The sequence below is a fragment of the Procambarus clarkii genome, chromosome 52, assembly GCF_040958095.1.
Source record: "Procambarus clarkii isolate CNS0578487 chromosome 52, FALCON_Pclarkii_2.0, whole genome shotgun sequence".
Lineage (NCBI taxonomy): Eukaryota > Metazoa > Arthropoda > Malacostraca > Decapoda > Cambaridae > Procambarus > Procambarus clarkii.
In genome coordinates, this window is record NC_091201.1 from 18,928,044 (window position 1) to 18,941,860 (window position 13,817).

At 40.7% G+C, this 13,817-nt stretch overlaps 2 protein-coding genes across 2 annotated transcripts; both read right to left on the minus strand.

The window, feature by feature from the left end:
- Positions 1 to 2,783: 2,783 nt before the first annotated feature.
- On the minus strand, positions 2,784 to 5,435 carry LOC138352088 (uncharacterized). Its single transcript, XM_069304311.1, has 6 exons — positions 5,348 to 5,435; positions 4,297 to 4,504; positions 3,993 to 4,163; positions 3,528 to 3,712; positions 3,040 to 3,275; positions 2,784 to 2,887 (listed from the first exon to the last, which is right to left on the minus strand). The coding sequence occupies exons 2-5, from the start codon at positions 4,412 to 4,414 to the stop codon at positions 3,048 to 3,050; spliced, it is 702 nt and encodes a 233-aa protein (XP_069160412.1). The 5' UTR covers positions 4,415 to 4,504; positions 5,348 to 5,435; the 3' UTR covers positions 2,784 to 2,887; positions 3,040 to 3,047.
- A 48-nt stretch (positions 5,436 to 5,483) lies between these two features.
- On the minus strand, positions 5,484 to 9,244 carry LOC138352089 (uncharacterized). Its single transcript, XM_069304312.1, has 4 exons — positions 9,099 to 9,244; positions 7,937 to 8,008; positions 6,195 to 7,469; positions 5,484 to 5,789 (listed from the first exon to the last, which is right to left on the minus strand). Exons 1-3 carry the CDS (start codon positions 9,121 to 9,123, stop codon positions 7,225 to 7,227), a joined length of 342 nt encoding a protein of 113 aa, XP_069160413.1. The 5' UTR covers positions 9,124 to 9,244; the 3' UTR covers positions 5,484 to 5,789; positions 6,195 to 7,224.
- Between the last annotated feature and the right edge of the window lie 4,573 nt (positions 9,245 to 13,817).

Sequence of the window (13,817 nt, forward strand, 5' to 3'; positions counted from 1 at the left end):
TATGTATGTATGTACGTATGTATGTATGTATGTATGTATGTATGTATGTATGTATGTATGTATGTATGTATGTATGTATGTATGTATGTATGTAAGGAGAGAGAGAGAGAGAGAGAGAGAGAGAGAGAGAGAGAGAGAGAGAGAGAGAGAGAGAGAGAGAGAGAGAGAGAGAGAGAGAGAGAGAGAGAGAGAGAGAGAGAAAGAGAGAGAGAGAGAGAGAGAGAGAAAGAGATGAAGATCGAGACAGAGAAATAGATATAGACAGAGTCAGGGAGAGAATGTTAGACACAGAGACGTATAGATAAGGATATGCAAAGTCAGTGAGAGAATGACAGAGATAGAGCGAGGAAAGAGACAGAGAGATAGGCTGACACAGAGAATGTCAGAAACGAGGAGAGGCAGAGACAGAGGGACAGGGACAGACGGACAGGGCCAGAGGAGGGACGGGGGAACAGAGGGGGAGCAGTGGGACAGGGAGGGAGACAGGGACAGAGAGGGGGACATGGACAGAGACAGAGACAGAGGGACAGGGTCAGAGAGGGGGACCGGGGGACAGAGGGAGGAGAGGGGGGCAGGAGACCAAGAGAGAGGGGACAGAGGAGAGACAGGGACAAGGGGACAGAGATGGATAGGGGGACTGGAGGAAAGGGAGGGGGACAGATGATGGACAGCGGACAGAAAGAGTGGGCAGGGGGACAGAGAGGTACAGGGGACAGAGAGATGGACAGGGGGACATAGAGGAACAGGGGGACAGAGAGTGACAGGGGGACAGAGAGAGGAACAGGAGGACAGAGAAGAACAGGGGGACAGAGAGAGACAGGGGGGACAGAGACAGGGACAATGGGATAGAGAGGGACAGGGGGACAGAGAGATGGAAAGGGGGGACAGGGGGACAGAGAGGGGGAAAGGGATCTGGGACAGAGGACAGAAAATGTGGGCAAGGGGACAAAGTGAGGGACAGGGGACAAAGATGGACAGGGGGACAAAGATGGACAAGGGGGACAGGAGGAAAGGGGGGAGATGTATGAGGGGAAATGTTTGCGGAAGATGGAGAAGGGGTATTTAGAACGGTAAGTTAGAGAGGGGGCAACTAAGGCCCATCATTGAAAAACAAATGAGCATCATTGCAATAGCAGGAGCCACGCACATCTTTAGCCTGCGTTGTTGAGACATTGTCAATTAAGCGGTGTCCAATAGCAGTATCTTCGGTATTTAAGCGTTACCTTAAAAAATACTGGAAATATTGAAAGCTATTAATCCAGATATTAATCCCCTTGTGCAACGCACACAAGAGGCAACAGCTTCTAGCTCTACAAGCCGCAATATAAAATAGAGAATAGGCGATTGTTTTCACTCACAGTGTAATAAACCCACGGACCCACCCACCCGCTGAAGCCGTAAATGCCAAGACATTACTTCCGTTTAAAATTAAGCCGGAATAATCCTCAGGTATGTGGAGGATGTGGGAGGCCTTTGATCAACCACCGACTTCCTGCCCCGTCGACGGGGCCATCAGCCCTCAGTGTGCCCTCAGCCAAAATAATGTGAAACATGTATGTGGGTGTATTAAATATTTTAATTTATTATTTCCAAGATTTAGCTGTTAGCTCTTGGACCCCGCCTTTCTAAGCGTCGGTTGTCTAATGTACCGACTCTCGGCCTCTTTTCCTCCATCATATCTAAACAACATATATTTTTATCTAACACACTCACACATCCCCAAGATGCAGCCTTTAGCAGCTTCCTGACTTTCAGGTTCCTATTTACTGCAAGGTGAATAGAGGCATTAGTGTGTGTATGTTTGTGTCTGTGTGTGTGTGTGTATACGTGTGTGTGTGTGTGTGTGTGTATACTCACCTAGTTGTGGTTGCGGGGGGTTGAGCTCTGGCTCTTTGGTCCCACCTCTCAACTGGCAATCAACTGATGTACAGATTCCTGAGCCTACTGGGCTCTATCATATCTGCATTTGAAACTGTGTATGGAGTCAGCCTCCACCACATCACTGCCTAATGCATTCCATCTATTAACTACTCTGACACTGAAAAAGTTCTTTCTAACATCCTAGTGGTTCATTTGGGTACTAAGTTTCCACCTGTGTCCCCTTGTTCGCCTACCACCCGTGTTAAACAGTTTATCTTTATGTACCCTATCAATTGCATTTCTCGCAGCCTGTCCTCGTAACTCATGCCTCTTAGTCCTGGGACTAGCCTATTTGCATACCACTAAACTTTTTCAAGCTTCGTATTGTGCTTTTTTTTTTTTTTTTTTTTTTTTTTGAGATATATACAAGAGTTGTTATATTCTTGTACAGCCTAGTACTAAGTATATGGTGTTTGGCTAGATAAGAGTAAAACTGCTTGTAGATTAGTTTTTCAAAAAATGTTGACAAGTTAGGCAGGATTGATATAGGTCTGTAATTGTTAACATCTGTGAGATCACCACATTTGTGTACAGGGGTAACTCGCTTTTTTTAGGATAACTGGAAAGGTTTGGAGTTCAAGTGACCTGTTGAAGAGCATGAGAATTCTTTGGAGACAATTCCTAACCTATACTTCTTCTCAAGGTCATGTTTTTTATTAATGGGTTTAAGTATTCCCTTTGTAAGCAAGGGATTGTTAAGCCTTTTGGTTATGCTTACAAAAAAGTCACAGGACAGACATTATCAGAAGCAGTTATAAAATTGTCAATAGCAGTTTCATTGTGCAGCCTAAAACTTAACTCCCTTGACTCTAGAGGTATATATATTAGGTTTAGGTTAGGTTTTTTTAATTAAACCAGCCAGGATGAGTGAAGCCATGAAGGGCGTTTTTATTAATTAAAACACCCAAATGTTGGGTGCTTCAGGTGTTGTTCCTCTTGGATGATCTTGTACCTCTCTGTCTCACACCTGTAAGAATGAGTGATATGGTTAAGGGGGAAACAAAGTGCAGGCAAGGCAATGGAGGCCAGTAGTAATCTTAGGGCTAGGATAATTAGAAATTAGAGAAATTAAGTAAGAGAAATTAGCAAGAGAAATCAGGTAAAATTTATTATACTTAACTTTTGTATCATGAGTTTAGTAGTAAATCTTCATCTTCATCATCATCATCTTCACTGTCACAAAGCTCCAGGTAGGGCTCGGAAACATCAACATCCTCTTCCTGGTATCCAAATAAACGCTTTGCATCACTCAGCTTGTCAGAACACATCTTTTGCCCTTGCTTCAAAAGAGCCAAGATTCCACTCTTATTTTTGGTTGATAGGTGCTTCTCTTCAATAGTGTACTTGTTAGGATCCTGTAATATATAGACTATTTAATGGGGTTTAAGACATTTACAAATTTCCCTGAAAATACTAAAGAAATTAGAATAAATAAATAAAGTTTTCGGTAAAAGTTCAAATATATGTAAAACACACCAGTACAGTATATGAAAACCATGGAATTGTCTACCTGTCAAAGTTGTAAATAGCAAGACAAGTATAAAATTCTGCTGGATAAATGTTTATGAAGAACTGAATTGCAACACACATTTAGGCTGTTAGCTTACCTTGCTTAGATATGAAGGAAAAATTCCACATAACAACTCTTCAGTATGTTCGGTTAAAATCTCTCTCTTATTCTTGTAATATGCGAGATAATGCAGCATTTCTTGAACAGTGTGTTGTTGCTCTTCTCTGGATCTCTTCTGAAGCTCCACATCTTCTACTGCCTTCTTTTTTTGAGCAAGGGACACTAATAAAAGAGGAAATTTATATTTACTGCAAGTAAACTACAACTCAATTTAATGTAATTACAGTTTAGGTACTTGCATTATACATACTATACATAGTTTATTGTGCAGTATCAACCTGATAAAAACCTACGGATTATGATACTGCACCTATTTTACAAACAGTAGTGATGATATTTTACTTCAAAAATAAGTAAAGCTTATCCATTATGCATGCTAAATGTTAGTTATCTTGATAAGGCCGAATTGTAACCCCTGATAAAATGAGATGTAGTTACATACCATTTTGGCTATGATGAGGCAATAAATTGTGCCATGGCAGGATACCTTCTATTGCATCCTTTTCACTGAGAATTTCAGAGTTTTCACTATTGTAGATTTTTATGAAGCCTTGAAGCTTTTTCCTATCACACTCATTTCTGTGCCGGAGGGAAGAGCGCATTTTACTGGATGCTGCAAATAAAGTTTTTTGGCTGAAAGTTTTAAAGTTGTTAAAAAAATTTCCTCATCATTTACCTACATAGAAATTATAGACAAGAGCTAAATAGAAATTGCTTCAGAGTTAACAAAGAAATAGTAAGCCTACCTGCATCAGTGGCAATCAGATTTTTGCGATGCCTGATAGAGTCTGCAACTGCCTCGATAGAATATTTTATGTTCTTCGAGGTTGTTCCAGTGTTTAACTCTAACTCCTTACAAATCATTTGTAGGTCAGATCGCCATTCTTGAATCAATGACTTTTGAACATCAAGTTTGTCGATCTCATTTGAAACTGTTATTTCCGTCTCTCTGGCCTATTTGAAAATATAATAAATTTAATGAACAAATCACATTAACCATGATGAGTGGTTCGAACCTATGGGCTTGGCATTCCCAGATGCTTGCTGTAGTTGAATGCGCCACAACATGGTCAAAAGAATTGCAACCTAGGGTACTAATGAACCCACAATTCAATTTTTGTTAATTATGCACCCCCATACCCATTCCATGGGCGGTTGTGCATGCAGTTTCCCATGTACTTGGTCTGTGTCCTCCAGTAGTTTTACCTCTGATGGCCCTTTCAATACACATAGAATTCATATTATTGTGATATATCAATACATGGAGAAAGACATTGAAATGGGGGCATCAAAGGCAGAACTACTGAATGACAGAGACCGAGTTCATGGGGGAATTGTGTGAAACCTGGTTTGGCTTCAGTGGAAGCCTTGGGATCCTTGTGGGTGCAGTAGTACTCCAAGTTGCAATTCATCTGACCATGTCGTGGCGTAGTGAACTAGAGCATGCATCTGAGAGCACTCAGTGCATGGGGTTCAAACCCTCATCACAGTTCCCGTGATATATCACGATACTGTGATTTCTCTGTGAACACATTTGATATATCTCGGAATCATACATTTAGGTTAATTAAATACTATATACTTTATACAAATTAACCTTATTGATATATTGAAAAAGTTCAAGCAGTTAATTCAAGGAAATGGTCGCTAATTTATAATGGAAAATATATGTAGTACATGATCTGAACACATAACTAACCTATAAATGCATTATAATACCTTTCACATATAAATGCATTATAATAAGTTTCAAAATAAATACAAATAAATAAAATAAATATATATTATTTTTAGTACCTTTCTGAGTCGAGTAACTAATGCACGAGCCAGTCCATCAATTTTTCGATGGTTCCAAAAGACTGCACCCTCTGTGAGTTCTGTTCTTTCTGAGAAAAATATTTATAGCAATGAACATCTTGAAGAGCATAGATTAATAACAGTTTCATAACATACCTTTACTCACCAAGACCAACTCAAGTTTGACCAATATGTTTTCATTCTTTTATTGATTATTTGAGGGAGTTGATACTTATTGAATACTGAATACAAATCGCATTATACTGATTACAGGGCAGGTAAAATAATAAAAAACTTGATCAGATGAACCATATAAACAAATACCAGCTTTCAGCATGTTTTTAGTTGTAGAGTTGTATCGTGAGAGGTATGCAAACACTTGTTCTGCCTCTTCCCCTAAAGTCATGCCACTTCCTTCTTGCCACCGCCCTCCATATAATACCTTTAACATAAAAGTATACAGTAAAAAAAAGAATTTGGTGGTTGGGCTGGTACAACAGGTTCTGGTAACAAAGAAAAGGAAGACAGTTTGACAAAATGAGTTTTATGGAAAAGAATTTCAGACTGAATATTTCATTGTTTCTTGATTGTACAAAATATTGACATTATTCTCCAGATAATGACTGAGAAATTCACAGAAAAGAAACAATCAGACGATTAAATCAATCTATAAAACCAAGTGTCAGGTTTAAACTTTAAGACTTCTCCAAATGTTGTAATGACTGAAATGAAACATTTATTCATTTTATTTTGTTATACCAAGATAATCGTAGCTCTAGACTGGGATTGGGAAGTAGAAGTAATCTCGGAACAAAGTACGGATTTTATACAGGTATCGTATACTTACTCCAGTGAAAGATATTTCCTTCAGGGCACACAGTTTGTGTCGGGTCTAATGGCTCATAAAAGCCATTTTTCCAATATAATCTGTGGTGGAAAGGCATGAGAAAATGTTGCATTTGGTCACAAATGTGACACAAAAATGCAAAACAGTCTTCACATTTGATGCTTGCCTCACAATTTGTACATTGTACACAAACTTTACCTGATGAAAAAAGGGGTAATTATTTATACTAATTTTAAATACTGTATACCTAACATTTTAAACAATCTGAAGTCTAAATGTATTAATAGAGTGTCATTAATATGCATATGATGCTTATTATACAGTATAACCTTAATGAACACAGCAATATTTAATTTACCTTTATCTGGAACACCCAACTCAGACAATGTCCAATCGAACAGCATTGCCCTGCTTTCTCCCCAATTAATCTCTGCATTTTTTCTTCTTTTTTGCCAGTCAGAAACACTTGGCTGAGAATCTTTAATTTGTTCAAGTTCTGCAGCAAGTACTTTGAAATATGGGATTACAAATTAGTAAGAAAAATTTGTAAGTGAAAGGAATGATTAGTATAATATGTTAAACAAAATTTCATAGGCATTAAGCACAATTTTGGTACATAATATTTATGACGTGTGTCCACTAAATAAACCCTCATTTAAATACCAACAAATGATGTTGGGACATACCAACATCAAATGATTCCAAAGTTTCTTCACCAGCTGCCAAATAACTTTGAGTGTACGTTCTGCCACTAGTAGAATAGCCCGCATTTTGAATGTGTGGTGGTGAAAGTATAGCAGGCAGAATGTCTGGGTGGCACATTTGAAGATTTAAGCATGGTACATAATTGCAAATTGTATACAAGTATTAATATTTTCAGACAAATCTCAAGATATTACTATAACTAACTTTATGCTACCAAGTTGTTCAGTGTTATAGTAATTTAATCTCCATAATTGTCTAGCATACACTTAAAAATAGGCAACAAATATTATTGGAAAGTACACAAATAACAGCTGTAGAAATATTGTTAAGAAAATAATAGAAGATTACCATCAGATTGGGGTGCAGCTGGTCTTTGTTTTGAATTAATGTGTGATACATCCTGTATGTTATCTTTTTTCTGTTTCTTGTTTGTCACCTTTATTGAGTTTGGTTCCTCCACGTTTAAGAGTCTCTTCAAGTACTCATTTCTTTGTATCATTGCAGCACGTGCTTTCTGGTACTCACGTTCAAGATGTTCTCTAGTCATCACTGCTATTCTCCGGTGAAATTCTGAAGAGAAAATAATACTGTTCGAAGGAAAAGTACAAGAACAAAACAAGAAAATTATGCTTATGCAAAATTATGCTACAATGTACCTATTAATAATCTTAAAATTTGCTACAAATTTCCTACTTATAATTATGTGTTAAATTATGGACTTTCCCATAATGATATGCATGTTAGTGGCATTACCTATACTGCCTACCTGGAGCCCCCTAGAGAGATAGTGACACAAGTTAAGGTAATCCCTTTAGTAAGGTGCTGGGTCAACATAAATAAGCTATAACTAATAAGGACACAAATCAATATGTTCATTTAACAGTGGTATTAACATTTATATAAATATAGCTAAGAATAAGTTTTTACAAGTGTAACAAAGTGAAAGAAATGTATGAAAATTTTGATGATATATTAAAATGCTCATTGATTGAACTTGTCTTCCTATATATAAAGTATAAAAATAGTAAACACAGTACCATTATTGTTGTCTGTAGTTATTTTTGGAACATCTGGTATGTACAGCATACTGTCAAAATCCGATGATCTATCTGAAAAATTGATTGGTAGCGTAAATATTTGAATTCATTGCATAGCCTTTTATACAAACAAAAAAGAAAAATTGTACAGAAAAGCTAACACAACATTATAACACCTTTCTGTGGTACTTTCTATGGTACAAAAGAAAACAAACCTTAATTATAAAGGAAAATAAACTGACAGAAGAACTATGAATACTGCTGAAAATACTTTCCACAAAATATCTGAACCAAGGGATAGTACCCCGAGATTTGAAATATGAAAATTTCACCCTTACAGTATTTAAAAAAAAAGCAGAAAGAGTTAAGCACAAAACTAATGTTCAATCAGCTAGGTATAACACATCTGCAAGCTCATGGCGAAAATCCTAAGGGAGGGAATCATTTACCATCTTTCAGTGAACAATCTTATTCAATCGACACACCATGGTCTTCTTAAAAACAGATGCTACCTTATAAACCTCCTCACTTTTGGGACATGGTAACATGGTACTCAGATAAAGGGTTTCCGGTGGATGTAGTATACATGGATTATGCTAAAGACTTTAATAAGGTACCACATGGAAGACTAGCAAGGAAATTACAGGTTCATGAAAAAAATTGTAAAGTGCACAAAACAATAGTTAAAACAAAGAGAGCAAAAGGTCATACTAAATGGGAATGAATATGAAGAAATGTGTTAAGTTGAGTACCTCAGGGGTCCATTTTTAAGTCTAAAATATTTTTCATATATTGAACATCTATGATATAGAAAAGAATATAATCTAATCAACCACATCCTCATATTTGCAAATGCCTGGCATTTCACGAGCACTTTGTCCGGGGTTTATATTCTAGCCGGGGAGGATTTACTGGGTTAGGCTAACCTAACCTAACTTAACCAAACCAAACCAAGTATCTCAAGTTACAAATATCTCTGGGAATTCATATTATCTGCTGTTGTAGAATTGACAAAATGGACAGTGTCAACAAAATTATTCCCACATACTCCGTCACTATGTGATGGAGTACACATAGAATAGGGACTGAATTGTCCCTGACAGGGACAATTCTGTAACAAATGTTCTAGCATAAAACTTTGTACAGTTTAGTAATTCCTTACCATTTGATGTACTAGGTAGATCCATGTTTGGTGAAGTTTTATAGCTGGAGCTGGAAGATCCTGTCGAGATGACTTCTTCAAAGAGAATAGCTTCAACACATTGTGTCTTGAGTCTTCCAGTACTTGGCCTACAGTTACCAGATCTGATTTACAGAAACTAGTGAACTATGGAGATAAGATTGTTAATAATATACTTTTTTTGAGATTCATATGACTTGCAGCTTAAAAACCAATCTTATTTTAAAATAGTACACTAAAGTACATAGCAAATTGCGAAATTCGTAGTTTTTTAACTACTTTAAAGCTAAATTCTCAAGCTTTGAAAATAAGCACAATTTGCTATTTTAAGCGGAATCTGGCAACTCTGATTTAGCATGTAAACATTGACTTGCATTCACAATGTAGTTATTTATTTTTCAACAATTTAAAACGAGTTATGAAAATACACACATTGGTACATTATTGCAAAGGCACTATACTATATATATATATATATATATATATATATATATATATATAAATTGTTGCAAGTCGAGCAACAAATATTTTACATTGAACAACAAATGAGATTGGAAAAGCAGTATTGCCAAAATAGACCCCAGACACACCCTGTGGGTAGTAATGGACCCCCATACCGACCCTATGAGGGGTAGTGGACCCCATAATAACACTATGGGCGATAGTGGACACTATACAAACACTATGGGCGGTAGTTGACTTCATAGAGACCCTGTGGGCGGTAAGGGACCCCCTATCGACCCTGTGGGCGGCAGTGGACCCCCTATCGATCCTGTGGGCGGCAGTGGACCCCCTACCGACCCTGTGGGCGGCAGTGGACCCCTACCGAACGTGTGGGCGGCAGTGGACCCCCTACCGACCCTGTGGGCGGCAGTGGACCCCCTATCGATCCTGTGGGCGGTAGTGGACCCCCCCCCATATCGACCCTGTGGGCGGCAGTGGACCCCCTATCGATCCTGTGGGCGGCAGTGGACCCCCTACCGACCCAGTGGGTGGCAGTGGACCCCCTGCCGACCCTGTGGGCGGTAGTGGACCCCTACCGACCCTGTGGACGGTAGTTGACTTCATAGCGACCCTGTGGGCGGTAGTGGACCCCATACCGACCCTGTGGGTGGCGGTGGACCCCATACCGACTCTGTGGGCGGCAGTGAACCCTATATACTAATCCTGTGGGCGATACTGTACCCTATAGTCATCCTGTGGGGGCAATGGATGCCATACATATCCAGTGGGTGTTATTGTACCCCATACTTATTCTGTGGGTGGTTGGAGCCCCATACCCATCCTGTGGGTTATAGTGGACCCCATACTCATCCTGTGGGTGGTATTGGACCCCATACCTATCCTGTGGGTGGTTGTGAGCCCATACCCATCCTGTCGGTGGTAGTGGACGCAATACACATCCAGTGGATGGTATTGGATCCCATACCCTTCCTGTGGGTGGAAGTGATCCCCATACCATTCCTGTGGGTGGATGTGACCCCCATACTCATCCTGCGGGTGTTATTGGACCCCTTACCCACCTAACAGGTGGTAGTGGACCCTATACTAATCCTATAGTTTCCAATAATCCACACCATACCATCCTGTTTGCAGTAGTTTACCCTATATACATTCCAACATAACATCGTTTTCTGTTAGCGTTCCTACAAAACATTCTTTAAAGATTTCTAAAGCACAAACTATGGTATATAATATTGATTGGTGAAGCACTTATTCTATGTAATAATTTTTTGTGCTTATTATAATTTACTAAGAACAACTAATATTTCTCAAAACAAAACTACGAGCCTTCAATAGGATGTAGCTGATCTGTAATATTATAAGAGCATGGACAATAGTAGGTGAATTTCACAACCCATGTGGGACCTGAAAACTACAATTTTCGTTATAATTGAACCAATCACGACTATTCAGCTATCTACGTTGATGGACGAGTACTGTGAGACGTAAATTGGTACGTGAGGAAGAGTTTGAGCCTTGGTAAAAAAGTTAACTGGGAATATATCACATATGTACTAAATCACATTCCACATATTGACTTTAAGCACTAGTCATATATGTACTGTCTTGTGTGAGAACGGGTTGAGCATTTTACCAAATCACCTCATTCTTTGGGGCACACGTGAGGAACACAAATGCGAACAAGCCTGAATGGTCCCCAGGACAATATGCAACTGAAAACTCACACCCCAGAAGTGACTCGAACCCATACTCCCAGAAGCAACGCAACTGGTATGTACAAGACGCCTTAATCCACTTGACCATCACGACCGGACATAATGAGGTGATAGCCGAGGCTATTTGAACCACCCCACCGCCGGCACTCGGATAGTAATCTTGGGCATAGCATTTTACCAAATCACCTCATTCTTTGGGGCACACGTGAGGAACACAAATGCGAACAAGCCTGAATGGTCCCCAGGACAATATGCAACTGAAAACTCACACCCCAGAAGTGACTCGAACCCATACTCCCAGAAGCAACGCAACTGGTATGTACAAGACGCCTTAATCCACTTGACCATCACGACCAGACATAATGAGGTGATAGCCGAGGCTATTTGAACCACCCCATCGCCGGCACTCGGATAGTAATCTTGGGCATAGCATTTTACCAAATCACCTCATTCTTTGGGGCACACGTGAGGAACACAAATGCGAACAAGCCTGAATGGTCCCCAGGACAATATGCAACTGAAAACTCACACCACAGAAGTGACTCGAACCCATACTCCCAGAAGCAACGCAACTGGTATGTACAAGACGCCTTAATCCACTTGACCATCACGACCGGACATAATGAGGTGATAGCCGAGGCTATTTGAACCACCCCACCGCCGGCACTCGGATAGTAATCTTGGGCATAGCATTTTACCAAATCACCTCATTCTTTGGGGCACACGTGAGGAACACAAATGCGAACAAGCCTGAATGGTCCCCAGGACAATATGCAACTGAAAACTCACACCCCAGAAGTGACTCGAACCCATACTCCCAGAAGCAACGCAACTGGTATGTACAAGACGCCTTAATCCACTTGACCATCACGACCGGACATAATGAGGTGATAGCCGAGGCTATTTGAACCACCCCACCGCCGGCACTCGGATAGTAATCTTGGGCATAGCATTTTACCAAATCACCTCATTCTTTGGGGCACACGTGAGGAACACAAATGCGAACAAGCCTGAATGGTCCCCAGGACAATATGCAACTGAAAACTCACACCCCAGAAGTGACTCGAACCCATACTCCCAGAAGCAACGCAACTGGTATGTACAAGACGCTTTAATCCACTTGACCATCACGACCGGACATAATGAGGTGATAGCCGAGGCTATTTGAACCACCCCACCGCCGGCACTTGGATAGTAATCTTGGGCATAGCATTTTACCAAATCACCTCATTCTTTGGGGCACACGTGAGGAACACAAATGCGAACAAGCCTGAATGGTCCCCAGGACAATATGCAACTGAAAACTCACACCCCAGAAGTGACTCGAACCCATACTCCCAGAAGCAACGCAACTGGTATGTACAAGACGCCTTAATCCACTTGACCATCACGACCGGACATGATGAGGTGATAGCCGAGGCTATTTGAACCACCCCACCGCCGGCACTCGGATAGTAATCTTGGGCATAGCATTTTACCAAATCACCTCATTCTTTGGGGCACACGTGAGGAACACAAATGCGAACTGTACATACCAGTTGCGTTGCTTCTGGGAGTATGGGTTCGAGTCACTTCTGGGGTGTGAGTTTTCAGTTGCATATTGTCCTGGGGACCATTCAGGCTTGTTCGCACGTCTTGTACATACCAGTTGCGTTGCTTCTGGACGTATGGGTTCGAGTCACTTCTGGGGTGTGAGTTTTCAGTTGCATATTGTCCTGGGGACCATTCAGGTTTGTTCGCATTTGTGTTCCTCACGTGTGCCCCAAAGAATGAGGTGATTTGGTAAAATGCTATGCCCAAGATTACTATCCGAGTGCCGGCGGTAGGGTGGTTCAAATAGCCTCGGCTATCACCTCATTATGTCCGGTCGTGATGGTCAAGTGGATTTTAAGGCGTCTTGTACATACCAGTTGCGTTGCTTCTGGGAGTATGGGTTCGAGTCACTTCTGGGGTGTTGAGTTTTCAGTTGCATATTGTCCTGGGGACCATTCAGGCTTGTTCGCATTTGTGTTCCTCACGTGTGCCCCAAAGAATGAGGTGATTTGGTAAAATGCTATGCCCAAGATTACTATCCGAGTGCCGAATCCGACTACTAGATTACTAATCCGAGTGCCGGCGGTGGGGTGATTCAAATAGCCTCGGCTATCACTTCATTATGTCCGGTCGTGATGGTCAAGTGGATTAAGGCGTCTTGTACATACCAGTTGCGTTGCTTCTGGGAGTATGGGTTCGAGTCACTTCTGGGGTGTGAGTTTTCAGTTGCATATTGTCCTGAGGACCATTCAGGCTTGTTCGCATTTGTGTTCCTCACGTGTGCCCCAAAGAATGAGGTGATTTGGTAAAATGCTATGCCCAAGATTACTATCCGAGTGCCGGCGGTGGGGTGGTTCAAATAGCCTCGGCTATCACCTCATTATGTCCGGTCGTGATGGTCAAGTGGATTAAGGCGTCTTGTACATACCAGTTGCGTTGCTTCTGGGAGTATGGGTTCGAGTCACTTCTGGGGTGTGAGTTTTCAGTT

Bases quoted from the DNA above. Each gene is read 5' to 3' on its own strand.
- LOC138352088 (XM_069304311.1), bottom strand. From the start codon at position 4,414: ATGATTTGTAAGGAGTTAGAGTTAAACACTGGAACAACCTCGAAGAAC. The intron at 3,713-3,992 runs GTATGTAACTAC...CTCTTTTATTAG, and splicing joins GCCTCATCATAGCCAAAATG to TGTCCCTTGCTCAAAAAAAG. The intron at 3,276-3,527 runs GTAAGCTAACAG...TATATATTACAG, and splicing joins TTCCTTCATATCTAAGCAAG to GATCCTAACAAGTACACTAT.
- LOC138352089 (XM_069304312.1), bottom strand. From the start codon at position 9,123: ATGGATCTACCTAGTACATCAAATG. The intron at 8,009-9,098 runs GTAAGGAATTAC...TCAATTTTTCAG, and splicing joins TCTACCTAGTACATCAAATG to ATAGATCATCGGATTTTGAC. The intron at 7,470-7,936 runs GTACTGTGTTTA...TTTTCTCTTCAG, and splicing joins AACTACAGACAACAATAATG to AATTTCACCGGAGAATAGCA.